Raw genomic sequence first — 15916 nt, 5'->3', positions numbered from 1 at the left:
TTGGTCAAACAAGTGTTTTGTGAGGTACTTCCTTTGTTGATGGAGTACATTTCATAAAGATTCTTCCAATGATTCTCAGTCTGGCATTTATGTGGTCATTCCACTTCGGATTGTTCCATATGCATACTTCTAGATATTTTATGGAAGTAACTGCTCCCAGTGATTGATTTGCAATCATGTCATCATACAGCATAGGCTATTTCTGTCTATGTATACACGGTGTGCTCCCTGCCGCCGTTGGATAAGCAGCTGCCAGCAAAAAGTCGTATACTCCTAGCTCACTCATTTGTTACATAGTTTAATTCTTAATTTCTTTGCGTGTTTTTGGTACTTGCATTGTTTAATTCATAAATTTCGGGCGTATTATAGTATTTGAGAGTTGTAGCATCGCATTTTAGTACCCGAATAGTGTAAAATTGCGTAGTCTCCTTCCGCCGCCGAGCAGTGTGTCAGCAGTGCGCAAGTAGCAGCATTACTGCATTTACTAGGCAATCTTGTATTTTAATAACCGTTTAAATTTTGTGTCAATCTGTTTGCGCTCTCTGTAGATTAGTTCAAACGTTCGTTGCACAACAGTTTTTAGCATGGATAGGGACTGCAAATGCTGTGTTCGGATGCAGGCTGAGTTGGCATCCCTTCGCTCCCAGCTTCAGGCAGTGTTGGCTTCGGTCACACAGCTTGAGGCTGTTGCCAATGGGCATCACTGTGGGGGTCTGGATGGGGGTTTGTCGGAGACGGCCAGCTCGTCCCACGCATCCCCCGACCGGACTAAGACTGTGGTTGCCCGGGATACTGCCCGCATTGAGGCTGATCCCTCGCCTGTGGTAGAGTGGGAGGTCGTCTCAAGGTGTGGCAGGAGGCGAAAGACATTCCGGAGGGCTGAACGGAAGGCCTCTCCAGTTTGTCTGACGAACCAGTTTCAGGCTCTGTCTCAGGCTGATACTGATCTTCCGCCTGACATGGCTGCTTGTCCTGTTCCAGAGGTTGCCCCTCAGTCTGCAAGATCCGGGCGGTCGCAGAGGGTGGGCTTACTGGTAGTTGGGAGCTCCAACGTCAGGCGCGTAATGGGGCCCCTTAGGGATATGGCAGCAAGAGAGGGGAAGAAAACCAATGTGCACTCCGTGTGCATACCGGGGGGAGTCATTCCAGACGTGGAAAGGGTCCTTCCGGATGCTATGAAGGGTACAGGGTGCACCCATCTGCAGGTGGTCGCTCATGTCGGCACCAATGATGTGTGTCGCTATGGATCGGAGGAAATCCTCTCTGGCTTCCGGCGGCTATCTGATTTAGTGAAGACTGCCAGTCTCACTAGCGGGATGAAAGCAGAGCTCACCATCTGCAGCATCGTCGACAGGACTGACTGTGGACCTTTGGTACAGAGCCGAGTGGAGGGTCTGAATCAGAGGCTGAGACGGTTCTGCGACCGTGTGGGCTGCAGATTCCTCGACTTGCGCCATAGGGTGGTGGGGTTTCGGGTTCCGCTGCATAGGTCAGGAGTCCACTACACGCAACAAGTGGCTACACGGGTAGCAGGGGTTGTGTGGCGTGGGCTGGGCGGTTTTTTAGGTTAGATGGCCTTGGGCAAGTACAGAAAGGGCAACAGCCTCAACGGGTGCGGGGCAAAGTCAGGACATGCGGGGACCAAGCAGCAATCGGTATTGTAATTGTAAACTGTCGAAGCTGCGTTGGTAAAGTACCGGAACTTCAAGCGCTGATAGAAAGCACCGAAGCTGAAATCGTTATAGGTACAGAAAGCTGGCTGAAGCCAGAGATAAATTCTGCCAAAATTTTTACAAAGGTACAGACAGTGTTTAGAAAGGATAGATTGCATGCAACTGGTGGTGGAGTGTTCGTCGCTGTTAGTAGTAGTTTATCCTGTAGTGAAGTAGAAGTGGATAGTTCCTGCGAATTATTACGGGTGGAGGTTACACTCACAACCGAGCTAGGTTAATAATTGGCTCCTTTTACCGACCTCCCGACTCAGCAGCATTAGTGGCAGAACAACTGAGAGAAAATTTGGAATACATTTCACATAAATTTTCTCAGCATGTTATAGTCTTAGGTGGAGATTTCAATTTACCAGATATAGACTGGGACACTCAGAGGTTTAGGACGGGTGGTAGGGACAGAGCATCGAGTGACATTATACTGAGTGCAATATCCGAAAATTACCTCGAGCAATTAAACAGAGAACCGACTCGTGGAGATAACATCTTGGACCTACTGATAACAAACAGACCCGAACTTTTTGACTCTGTAAGCGCAGAACAGGGAATCAGTGATCATAAGGCCGTTGCAGCATCCCTGAATATGGAAGTAAATAGGAATATAAAAAAAGGGAGGAAGGTTTATCTGTTTAGCTAGAGTAATAGAAGGCAGATTTCAGACTACCTAACAGATCAAAACGAAAATTTCTGTTCCGACACTGACAATGTTGAGTGTTTATGGAAAAAGTTCAGGGCAATCGTAAAATGCGTTTTAGACAGGTACGTGCCGAGTAAAACTGTGAAGGACGGGAAAAACCCACCGTGGTACAACAACAAAGTTAGCAAACTACTGTGAAAGCAAAGACAGCTTCACTCAAAGTTTAAACGCAGCCAAAACCTCTCAGACAAACAGAAGCTAAACGATGTCAAAGTTAGCGTAAGGAGGGCTATGCGTGAAGCCTTCAGTGAATTCGAAAGTAAAATACTAGGTACCGACTTGACAGAAAATCCTAGGAAGTTCTGGTCTTACGTTAAATCAGTAAGTGGCTCGAAACATCATGTCCAGACACTCCGGGATGATGATGGCATTGAAACAGAGGATGACAAGCGTAAAGCTGAAATACTAAACACCTTTTTCCAAAGCTGTTTCACAGAGGAAGACCGCACTGCAGTTCCTTCTCTAAATCCTCGCACCAACGAAAAAATGGCTGACATTGAAATAAGTGTCCAAGGAATAGAAAAGCAACTGGAATCACTCAACAGAGGAAAGTCCACTGGACCTGACGGGATACCAATTCGATTCTACACAGAGTACGCGAAAGAACTTGCCCCCCTTCTAACAGCCGTGTACCGCAAGTCTCTAGAGGAACGGAAGGTTCCAAATGATTGGAAAAGAGCACAGGTAGTCCCAGTCTTCAAGAAGGGCCGTCGAGCAGATGCGCAAAACTATAGACCTATATCTCTGACGTCGATCTGTTGTAGAATTTTAGAACATGTTTTTTGCTCGAGTATCATGTCGTTTTTGGAAACCCAGAATCTACTACACTCCTGGAAATTGAAATAAGAACACCGTGAATTCATTGTCCCAGGAAGGGGAAACTTTATTGACACATTCCTGGGGTCAGATATATCACATGATCACACTGACAGAACCACAGGCACATAGACACAGGCAACAGAGCATGCACAATGTCAGCACTAGTACAGTGTATATCCACCTTTCGCAGCAATGCAGGCTGCTATTCTCCCATGGAGACGATCGTAGAGATGCTGGATGTAGTTCTGTGGAACGGCTTGCCATGCCATTTCCACCTGGCGCCTCAGTTGGACCAGCGTTCGTGCTGGACGTGCAGACCGCGTGAGACGACGCTTCATCCAGTCCCAAACATGCTCAATGGGGGACAGATCCGGAGATCTTGCTGGCCAGGGTAGTTGACTTACACCTTCTAGAGCACGTTGGGTGGCACGGGATACATGCGGACGTGCATTGTCCTGTTGGAACAGCAAGTTCCCTTGCCGGTCTAGGAATGGTAGAACGATGGGTTCGATGACGGTTTGGATGTACCGTGCACTATTCAGTGTCCCCTCGACGATCACCAGTGGTGTACGGTCAGTGTAGGAGATCGCTTCCCACACCATGATGCCGGGTGTTGGCCCTGTGTGCCTCGGTCGTATGCAGTCCTGATTGTGGCGCTCACCTGCACGGCGCCAAACACGCATACGACCATCATTGGCACCAAGGCAGAAGCGACTCTCATCGCTGAAGACGACACGTCTCCATTCGTCCCTCCATTCACGCCTGTCGCGACACCACTGGAGGCGGGCTGCACGATGTTGGGGCGTGAGCGGAAGACGGCCTAACGGTGTGCGGGACCATAGCCCAGCTTCATGGAGACGGTTGCGAATGGTCCTCGCCGATACCCCAGGAGCAACAGTGTCCCTAATTTGCTGGGAAGTGGCGGTGCGGTCCCCTACGGCACTGCGTAGGATCCTACGGTCTTGATGTGCATCCGTGCGTCGCTGCAGTCCGGTCCCAGGTTGACGGGCACGTGCACCTTCCGCCGACCACTGGCGACAACATCGATGTACTGTGGAGACCTCACGCCCCACGTGTTGAGCAATTCGGCGGTACGTCCACCCGGCCTCCCGCATGCCCACTATACGCCCTCACTCAAAGTCCGTCAACTGCACATACGGTTCACGTCCACGCTGTCGTGGCATGCTACCAGTGTTAAAGACTGCGATGGAGCTCCGTATGCCACGGCAAACTGGCTGACACTGACGGCGGCGGTGCACAAATGCTGCGCAGCTAGCGGTTCCTGGTGTGTCCGCTGTGCCGTGCGTGTGATCATTGCTTCTACAGCCCTCTCGCAGTGTCCGGAGCAAGTATGGTGGGTCTGACACACCGGTGTCAATGTGTTCTTTTTTCCATTTCCAGGAGTGTATGTAGGAATCAACATGGATTCCGGAAACAGCGATCGTGTGAGACCCAACTCGCTTTATTTGTTCATAAGACCCAGAAAATATTAGATACAGGCTCCCAGGTAGATGCTATTTTCCTTGACTTCCGGAAGGCGTTCGATACAGTTCCGCACTGTCGCCTGATAAAGTAAGAGCCTACAGAATATCAGACCAGCTGTGTGGCTGGATTGAAGAGTTTTTAGCAAACAGAACACAGCATGTTGTTATCAATGGAGAGACGTCTACAGACGTTAAAGTAACCTCTGGCATGCCACAGGGGAGTGTTATAGGACCATTGCTTTTCACAATATATATAAATGACCTAGTAGATAGTGTCGGAAGTTCCATGAGGCTTTTCGCAGATGATGCTGTAATATACAGAGAAGTTGCAGCATTAGAAAATTGTTGCGAGATGCAGGAAGATCTGCAGCGGATAGGCACTTGGTGCAGGGAGTGTCAACTGACCCTTAACATAGACAAATGTAATGTATTGCGAATACATAGAAAGAAGGATCCTTTATTGTATGATTATATGATAGCAGAACAAACACTGGTAGCAGTTACTTCTGTAAAATATCTGGGAGGATGCGTGCGGAACGATTTGAAGTGGAATGATTATATAAAATTAATTGTTGGTAAGGCGGGTACCAGGTTGAGATTCATTGGGAGAGTCCTTAGAAAATGTAGTCCATCAACAAAGGAGGTGGCTTACAAAACACTCGTTCGACCTACACTTGAGTATTGCGCATCAGTGTGGGATCCGTACCAGATCGGGTTGACGGAGGAGATAGAGAAGATCCAAAGAAGAGCGGCGCGTTTCGTCACAGGGTTATTTGGTAACCGTGATAGCGTTATGGAGATGTTTAACAAACTCAAGTGGCAGACTCTGCAAGAGAGGTGCTCTGCATCGCGGTGTAGCTTGCTCGCCAGGTTTCGAGAGGGTGCGTTTCTGGATGAGGTATCGAATATATTGCTTCCCCCTACTTATACCTCCCGAGGAGATCACGAATGTAAAATTAGAGAGATTAGAGCACACACGGAGGCTTTCAGACAGTCATTCTTCCTGCGAACCATACGCGACTGGAACAGGAAAGGGAGGTAATGACAGTGGCACGTAGAGTGCCCTCCGCCACACACCGTTGGTTGGCTTGCGGAGTATAAATGTAGATGTAGATGTAGAATATGCTACATTTGTTTATGTTGAAGGTCACTTGGCAATCCCTGCACCAAGCATTTATCCTCTGTAAGTCTTCCTACATTTTACTACAATTTTCTAACATCAGGACTTCTCTCAACAGTATCATCCAGGAAATGTCTGCCCCCGGTAGCTGAGTGGTCAGTGCTACAGAATGTCAATCCTAAGGACCTGGGTTCGATTCCCGGCTGGGTCTGAGATTTTCTCCACTCAGGGTCTGGGTGTTGTGTTGTCCTCATCATCATCATTTCATCCCCATAGACCTGCAAGTCGCCTAAGTGGTGTCAAATCAAAAGACTTGCACCTGGTGAACAGTCTACCCGACGAGAGGCCCTAGTCACACGACATTTACATTATATCCAGGAAATGCCGGATGGAACTTCCAACATTACCTTCCAGTTTGTTTACATATATTGTGAAAAGGAATGGTCCTGTAACCCTCCCTTCAAGCAAACACAAAATTACTTTTTCATCTGAAGACCTCTCTCTGTTGAGAATGACATGCTGCGTTCTGTTTGCTAGAAACTCACCAATTCATTCACATAGTTGGTCTGATATTCCATTCACCTGTATTTTGTACATTAGACAGCAGTGCAAAACTGTACTGCATGCCTGCTGGAAGTCAAGGAACACAGTATCTATCTTGTCACCTATATATACTGCTTTCTGGGTCTCGGGGGCAAACAGAGTGAGCTGGGTTTTACATGATTGTTGTTTTTGGAACTTATGTTGATTCCCACAGAGGAGATTTTCAATCTCCAAAAATGTCATAATATGCGAGTATAAAACATTCCAAATTCTGCAACAGGCCGACGTCACAGACATGGGCCTATAGTTAGTGCACCTGCTCGAGGACCCTTCTTGAAAATGGGATGACCTGCACCTTTTTCCAATCATTAGAAACACTTCACTCCCCCAGAGACCTATTGCACACTGCTGCTATATGAGGGGCAAGTTCTTTTGCATACTCTACATATAATTAAATTGGTATCCCATCAGGTCCATTGGTCTTTAACTATTGAGCAATTTCAGTTGCTTCTCTATACCTTGGTCACTTATTTCAATATCTGTTATTTTGTTGTTTCTGTGATGATTTACAGTGCAGTCTTCCTCTGAGAAGAAGTTTTGGAAAGAGATGTTCACTATTTTGGCCTTTTCTGTATCATCCTCTGTTTCAATGCCATTGTGGTCAGAGTGTGTCTGGACAGAGGGCTTCAATCAATTCACTAATTTAATGTAAGATCAATCAAAACTTCTTACGACTTTCTGTGAAGTCTGTAGATAGAATTTTACTTTTGAATTCATTGAGCACTTCAGTCATGGCCCTCCTGATGCTAATTTTGGCTTTATTTAGTTTTTGTTTGCCTGTGAGGATTTAGCTACATTTAAATTTGCAGTCATCTGCTTTCATAGCACCTTTCTAACATGGTTGTCAAACCATGGCTTGTCTTTTCCATCCTTCATAAATTCATTTGGCACATACCTGTCTAAAGTGTATTGTACAATGCTTTTGAACTTAGCCCATTGATGCTCAACATTGTCAGTGCTGGAGATGAAATTTTCACGTTGACTTGTCAGATAACCTCAAATCTGTTTTTATATTTTCCTGTTTACAGCTGTATTCAGCGATGCTGTAATGGCCCTATGAACATGGATTCTATGCTGAATCAAAAAGCTCGGATCTGTTTGTGACTAGCTGGTCTAAGAAGTTACCTTCGTGAGTTGGTTCTTTCATTTCATTTCAAGGTAATTTCTCACACTAAGTCACTCACTCACTCATTCATTCCTACTTCCCTCTCTCTCTCTCTCTCTCTCTCTCTCTCTCTCTCTCTCTCTCTCTCTCTCTCTCTCTCCATGGACCTTATTTGAAAGACCTCAATCTTCTCTTTCAAGCAAACATTTTACATTATCTGAAAACTTAATATTTCAAAAGTTATTTTTAATTCAAAATTTGTGTTTTTCAGAATTTTCCAGTCTTAAAATAAGGTTATTTCCAAAATCCATTGTTACAGTTTAGCAGCAGTGGTTGTTTTTGTTTTTGAAAATGTACACAGCTACTAAAATAACATGTTGGTTTTATTACTATTCCAATTATAAAACCTCACTTTTTAGAAAATTCTTGACAAACTTTGGGAATCCCCATGCTCATTAAAACTTCCCTTTTTGTAAGATTAGTAATTATTATTTTGTCAATTTCTAATTAAAACTTTTTTTGAGCAAATTTACTTCACTGTCAATTGAATCTTTCTCTCTTCCGCTTTTTCTATCTTTTATGTTGATATCTAAAGTGTAATAATACTGTGTTTTACCAATTTGTAATTTCTGTAGCATGTGCAAGCCTGTCTACAAATAGGCATTGTGCACAAAGTAGGAACCAGTCAGCATTTGGTAATCTTTGTCTAAGGTAACATGTTAGTCCACCAATACCCAGTAGTCAAAATGTAAAATTTATGTCAGTTTTTAGTTGGTATACAGAAGTCAATGAGTGCACAATTGATGTTCATTTTATAGACTCTTTCATGCAGATTTTTGTCAGTTCTGAAACAGTCTTCAATTGCTTTGAAGATGTATAGTTATTTTGTTGACTATTGCCACTTGAGAACTTTTTGGAGTTTCTTCTAATTGGTGCAGCTTACTGATTTGTGTTACAATATTGATGTCCATACATACGAGGGGCATTCAATAAGTAATGCAACACATTCTTTTTTCTGGAAGCAGGCTAATTTTATTCGGGATCCCTATACACCATATTGTTCCCACCTCTTTTGGTTACAAAACCCAATTTTTCAATATAATCTCCACTTAATGTGATGGCCTTATGCCACCTTACTGGGAGGGCCTGTATGCCCGCATGGTACCACTTTACTGGTCGATGTCAGAGCTAATGTCCTGCTGTATCAATAACCTTCCCATCATCCACGTTCCCGGGGAGTGCATCCTTTTTTTGGGCTAAACAGATGGAACTCAGGAGGTGCAGGATTCAGGAGGAAGAAGAGTCCAATGAAGTTTCGTAAGCTCCTGTTGGGTGCGCAGACTTGTGTGATGCCTTTGCATTTTTGTTCTTTATGGTTTTCTGTTAGGCAGCGAAGAACCCAGCGGGTACACACCTTTTAGTACCCCAGCTGATGAATGATTGTGTCAGTCCTATCAACAAAAACACATCTAGTTTCGCAGCTAGGTGTTTGATTGTGATCCACTGATCACCTCGAATGAGAGTGTCAGCACGTTTCAACACCACTGAAGTCATAGCTGGCACATGGGAGATAGGAAAGGTTTGTGCGACCTAGTTGCGATGACAGACACCTCGCCCAACAGCTCACCCTGCTTGTGCTCACATCCAGGTCTCCGTGAACATTCTGCAATGATCTGGCTTTCCACCAAAAGAAACTCAATGACAGCTCTCCACTTAGAATGTACCTCTGTTACAGATGCCATTCTGAAGGCTACATATAGTGCCTTCACCTATCCGAACTTCATGAAACTGTAGTGGTTGAAGCAGGAATATTCCACAACATTCCACAACATATTCCACATTTTGCAACCAAAATTGGTCAAGAAAAAAATGTGTTGCATTAATTATTGAATACCCCACATACAATAGAGAAGATCATCAAAACTGAACTTAGTGTTAAAGAGAAGAAATTGAAAAGTAATCTCTATAGTGTGGTGTCCATTTATTCAACAACTGCTCACTATATCCAGTACTCGTAGGACAATTAAAGAAGACATTCCATGAGACGCATGAAGTAAGAACCAAGTAAATAACATTCCGCACTAACAAGAACATGGTTGAGTAAGCCAGTCATTTAAATTTGTTCTAATTCGATGTATTAGAAGCTCAGGATTATTAATAGTTCTTAATCCTATGCATTCATTAACCTGCAACATTTCTGTGAATGTCATAATATTGAGTATGAGTGTAAATGATTTTTTTTAGTACACTGACAAAAAAAAAAAAAGCAACACCAAGGAGGAGTTGTAAAACATAAACAAAAGTTGGTAAGCGTGTATCTACATCTGAAAGATTATGTCTGTTCAAATTTTGTGCCAGTCAGATAAGAGTAGCACAAGTAGCGTCTCTATGAGGCCGCAATTCATGTTTACTTTAAATGCACGCTGTACCATTCGTGAGCATTAGTTTCCTTTGAGATTGGATGTGGTGGTTGTTCTTAGTGAAGAATGCCTTTAAGGCATCAAAGATTCCATTATCAATACCTCAATGGGTTTGAACCAGGTCATGTAACAGGACTGCCAGAGGCTGGATGTTCCTTCTGTGATACTACAGAAAGACTTGGCATGAATATAGCCACTGTACATGACTGCTGGCAGCAATGGTCACAAAAATGTACAACCGGAAGAAGATGGCCCTGTGACACTACCAGCAGGGAAGACTATCATGTTCAATCTATGGCCCTGGCATACCTTACTGCATCTGCAACAGTAATTTGAGCAGCAGCTGGCACCACAGTGGCACAATGAACTGTTAAAAATTGGTTACATCAAGGACAGCTCCGAGCCAGGTGCCTGGTAGCATGCATTCCACCGACTCCAAACCACCACCATTTGTGACTTCAGTGGAGTCAAGCAAGAGTTCATTGGAGGGCAGGGTATTTTGTATTTTGTATTTTCTGATGAAAACTAGTTTTGCCTTGGTGCCAATGATGGCTGTGTGCTGGTTAGAAGTAGGCCAGTTGAGGGCCTGCACCCAACCTGTCTGCATGCTAGACATGTTGTACTTACACCTGGAGGTATGATCTGGGGTGCAATTTGGTATGGCAGCTGGAGCACTGTCATGGTTATCCCACACATTCTAGCTGCAGACCTGTATGTCAGTCTGGTGATTTGACCAGTTGTGCTGCCAATCATCAACAGCATTCTGGGGATTGCTTTCCAAGAGAATAACACTAGCCCAAGAGAATAACACTCGTCCACATACCACTGTTGTAATCCAACATGTTCTACAGAGTGTTGACATGTCACCTTGGCCCATTTGATCACCAGATCTGTCTTCAATCGAGCACATATGGGACATCATTGGACGATAAGTCCAGCATTATCCGCAAATAACATTAGCCATGAAACTCCATCCCTCAAACTGTAATCCAGCACCTGTACAACACAATGCATGCATATTTGCTTCCTTGCACTCGACATTTTGGTAATTATACCAGTTATTAATGTACCAGCATTTCAAATTTGCAATGGCTTATATTGCGCTAACATTAACCTGTGACCTTGCAATGTTAATCATTTAAATATGTTGCCTAGACAAATGTATTCCCAAAATTCCATTACTGTACATTAATTATCTTATGGTGTTGCAATTTTTTCTATTAGTGTATGATGATGTACAGATGTAATATGTTGGTTGTGACTGAGAAGGAAAATTATGATTTAATGTCCTATTCGTGATGAGGTGATTAGAGAAGGAGCACCAGCTCAGAATGGGAAAGGATGAGCAAAGAAGTCAGTCCTTTCCTTTTCATTTCCCCCATATGCCTTAAACAACTTGTGAAAACAACAGGAAACCCAAATCTTTATCGCTAGAAAGGGGTGTAAACTTTGTTCCTCATAAAGGTGTGTTAACCACTGAGTCATCTCAATATTCCTGGGTTCCATTGAAATGCAGTATTATGAAACTAAGTCTGAATGAGAAGAATGGATGAAAGTTTGCGGATCATACACATATCTCAACTGAATCACAGAGTAATTATCATTGGAGGTCATTGATGTCTCTAATGTTTGAATTGACTTCATTTCCTCAACACTTTGTCTTTGGGTTATATTATTTAACTCCTTTAGAAGAAACAACATATATTTAGACCTGAACATACATACTTTATATTATTTCCCCTGCAATTTTTTTGGTATTTATAAACTGAATTACTATGCATGATTTATTCCTCTCGCAGTTTCCATAACCCACTCACTGTTTCCATAAAAGAGAGTACCTTTTTTATGGTCTGCAGAATATAATCAGGATTTTCAGAAGTTAAATTAAGCATTCCATCAATCTTCTGCTTTGGGACTTACCAGTCCCACTTGTCATTGATGCTGGCCACAGGTGCATCTCCACATGGTGTTGGGGCCACTCTCTCACATAAGTTAGATGATGGAATGGGAGAGATCTGTCACATTTATAACAAAGACACTTACTTTGACACATGAAAAAGAAAGTGATGGTCATCATTTTTGGTGTCCATGAATTTCATATCTTTTGTATGGTCATAAGTTTCATCTTATCACCAGCCTGTCATTTTTTGGATCAAAGATTAAATTATCAGAGTATAAGGTGGACTGCCTTCACGAATCAGCGATCTACTTGGCAAATTCCCAATATTTCATTTAATATTGCACTTCCCCTCAGCATTCTAACATGGGTGACTTCTCTTGTCTTCCAGCAGGTCAGGATCCTGAATTTTACTCCCAGGAAACAGTTTATTTTCATGTAGAAAGCCAACTGGAGCAACTGCTTGATTAACTCCCTGTAAATTCCTGGGATGGTGCTACAGCTTCACTTGTGACCAACTTCTTCAACTGGTCCTGCAATATGTCCAATTTGCTTGGCCTCCTAAGCTCTCTGGAGCAGATCCACCTGGTCTTCCTGTTTTATTTATTTTTTTTTTTTTCATCTGTAGCACCAAATTCAGGTCTGACAAGACATGGTGCTCCTTACAGAAGATGATGAACAGTGCCATGTGGTGGTACCATCCTCTCTACAATACTGGATGCTTCAGCTCATGCATCAGCCCCACTGTGGGAGTTCTAGGATGGAACAACTGGCATGCCACTATGACTACTGGCCTTGTATGGATGATGATGATGATGATGATGATGATGTTGTATGAGTGGTGCGACAGTGTGTTGTTTGCCGGGCACACCAACCAGCCCGGACCCAATTGTTCTCGCTGTAGCCCACACCCTCATAGCTACAGGACTACGTTAATACTGACTTTGTGGATCCTTACCTAAGGGTCCATGTGCTTAATTATTGTGGACACCTTATTCCACTTCCTGTATGTTGTCCACCTGCAGCTGACAACAGCAACAGCCAAGGTGGAAGCCTTGGAGCAGATCTGTGTAATAGAAGTTGGACACCATGTGCTGGTGGCCAATAATGGTCCCCAACTCACAGACGCAGATTTCAAAAGGTTTGCAGCTGCAATAGTAATAAACATCTTACCGTATCCCCTTTCTATCCAGTCTCCAATGGGCTGGCAGAACAGAAAAATCTCAGGATAATTTCTATTACATTTGATATTAATAGTTTGCCAAGAACTGTTTCTTCTTGGTTCAAGGGCTAATTAACTGTTACATTATTGTTATGGAAGTTATTTATCTTCAATAAATGTTGTAACCCAAGTGAGGTTACAACAGACATGACTATCATTATGTCTCCTTTTTTGCTAACTGAAGCCTATGGGTCCCTAAAACTAGCTCCACAGCCAAACATGACACAGTAATAAAAAAAAACCCTATTCAGTTTCTGTTCAGAAAAGCTTAATATCATTTACATGGTAACAATGTTCATACAAATAAATTCTTTACAGGAAATATTGTCTACATATGTTTTACATAGCTGCTCAGAAACTCACCATCAAAGTGTGCCTTCTTTATTTCATATCTGTGTTGAACGTCTACCAAGAGCCCAAGGAATATTCCATCCAGTTTTGTTCCACGAACACTAAGGTTGCCTTTACTGCTGAGAAGCTCTTTCCATGTTCCAGAAGGAGTTAGATAGGAATCATAAATGTAAAACACAGGCAGTTTCTTTCCTCTATGTTGTCTATGGTAGAAGGCTGGATGACTTGCATACTGTGTTGCAATATATTGTAAATATTTTGCAAGATTGATAGGATTTCTGCCACTGTATGGTTCAATATGCAGTGCTATCTTGAGGTCATATTTATTAGCAATGTCCAGCAAAACTGAAACTAATGAATCTGATGAGGCGCCCTCGGTATCAGACATTCCTGGTGGATACCATGAGATGACAAGTACACCTTGAAAATAAAAAGATTAAGATATGAGTAAATTACCCAACAACCAACAATAAGACATAATGTAAAATAATAAGTTTCTCTAACTATATAGCATGCTAGTAAATACCAATGTTAGCATCTCTTAGAAGTCTCATGTGCACATCAATAATATTATTATCTCTTGAGCTGTAACATCCAAGTGCTGGGTAGAAGTTCGAGCTAATGTCTGTAGGAGGCTGATGACTGCCTGTAGGGTAAACTCTCTTATCTTCTCTTTTCCAGTTTGGTAGGTACCTGTGATTCCAGTGTTTCCACTCATGATCAACTACTAAATTTCCATACCACACATAATAAAATATATGTACATCATAGTTCAGTTTTGTACTCACAGTTCTGTTTTGCTCTGTGTTACTATTACTGCGATATTTCTTCATTTTTTGTGATATATGTTGCATCTTTTGATAAAACCTTTTTGCTTTAGCAATTTTTTCATTGAGTATTTTCTCTGTTGTAAGGTGGTAAGACTTGCTTGACAGTAGCCTTTGTACATTTTCCTCTTTCAAAAGGTCAGTCTTGATAACAAATGGTTGTACAATAGTGGCTTGTCTTCTATTTGGTAAATCTAGGTTCAAAATCATATTCCGCCATTTGTGACTTATGAAGCCCAATACAGCAACCAAACTGAACATAAATATTGTCAGAAAAACATGTCGCTTGACACGGATAATTAACAGACGAATGTGCATTACCATGCACATGTACAATGCATAGAAGCTTCAGACTACTTCAATGTAATGACATCACTAGGCCCATTCTGAAAAAGAAGACAGTACATAAAATTACTCACTTGATGGTTACTAGTACTGGTGCTAGTTTGTTATTGAAATCACTTAATACTGCAGTTACCAGTACATATACACATATTAGAAAACAATGTAGCCCATGTCTGTCTGAATTGGAGTATAGAGTAAAAATTAATTTGAAGTAAATCAATCAAGAACTTTTTGAGATTTTGGGTTTCACTGGGTGATTTTGAACATGTGACATCACCTGATGACGTACCTCGCCACACGTCCAGCGGTGGAGCCTATCAGTCTGTCACACCTGATGAGCCCATGTCAAGTGTTAAGTGTGGCTCTGGGCATGACCCGGTGAATCTGGCAGGCAGTATTTTTTTGCATTGCATTAGACAATTATCTACACCGAGGTAGTACTCATTATTTTATTTATTGGTCTCATGCTCTCCACTGGTTAACTGCAAAGTACAGTACAACAAAAACCTAGCACAATGCGTCCCAAGTACATAAATATAAGCTTCCAAATTGCATTGCTGCCATTAAATGACCCACATGTTCTTTATTAAATAAAGCCTGTAAATACAGCAGCCTAGCAGAGCAATGTGAAACACTGCCCCCTACCAGCAAAGGTAAGATCGACAAGCCCTATTGTTATACATGCAGTGAATTATGTCATGTGCTGACATCACATATCCAAAATTTGATGTCCACTTTTGGGGTATTTCCTGACATTTGCAGCCCCATGTGCATTATGTTTAATTATTTGTCTCAGTGTCATCTACAATGCTCCATGGATTTTTAACTGTTAAGAAGAATCCCCTTGCATGTATAAAATCTACACAATTATATAACGACAAGTCATGTTTAACATTGTTACCAAAATTTTATGTGATACTCTACTAAATTTTTGGTCTAACTAAATATGCATAAAAAGGGGAAAATTTGTTAGCAACAAATCCACCAAGTTCTTGGCCCATTTACTTCAAATGTTCACATGATACTCTAATAAATGTTCACATGGACATAGGCTACATATATTTTTATACATAAGCTATATAAACAAATATGTAGTAATATATATAGAAGAAACATTGTTAGCAAACACCTCAGAAAATTTTTTGACTGATTTACTTCAATTTTTTACACAATGCTCTAATAAACGTTTGGTTGCACATAGAGAAACATTGTTAGCAAAAATGTCGAAAAGTTCAAATTTTTACAGGATACTCTATAAACATTTAGATGGACATAGGCTAAATATTTTTTAAACAATGA

The 15916-nt window shown here is 42.3% G+C and overlaps 1 protein-coding gene across 5 annotated transcripts in view; it reads right to left on the bottom strand.

Annotated features, from left to right (window-relative positions):
- The window catches only part of LOC126184603 (glycoprotein endo-alpha-1,2-mannosidase), a 105021-nt gene that overhangs the window by 31674 nt on the left and 57431 nt on the right, over positions 1–15916 (bottom strand). For 4 of the 5 annotated variants that reach the window (XM_049927051.1, XM_049927052.1, XM_049927048.1 and 1 more), the window contains 2 exons: positions 13972–14658; positions 13458–13865 (listed from right to left, as the gene is read on the bottom strand). In XM_049927051.1, the coding sequence (XP_049783008.1) occupies positions 13458–13865; positions 13972–14602 (1039 nt within the window). In that variant the 5' untranslated portion in view covers positions 14603–14658. Of the gene's footprint in view, positions 1–13457; positions 13866–13971; positions 14659–15916 lie in introns of those variants that run through there. The other variant, XM_049927053.1, reaches the window with a different exon arrangement.

The sequence above is a fragment of the Schistocerca cancellata genome, chromosome 4 (genome assembly GCF_023864275.1).
Source record: "Schistocerca cancellata isolate TAMUIC-IGC-003103 chromosome 4, iqSchCanc2.1, whole genome shotgun sequence".
Classification (NCBI taxonomy): domain Eukaryota; kingdom Metazoa; phylum Arthropoda; class Insecta; order Orthoptera; family Acrididae; genus Schistocerca; species Schistocerca cancellata.
Note: the sequence above shows the minus strand (reverse complement) of the source record. Positions and strands in the feature narration are given on the sequence as shown.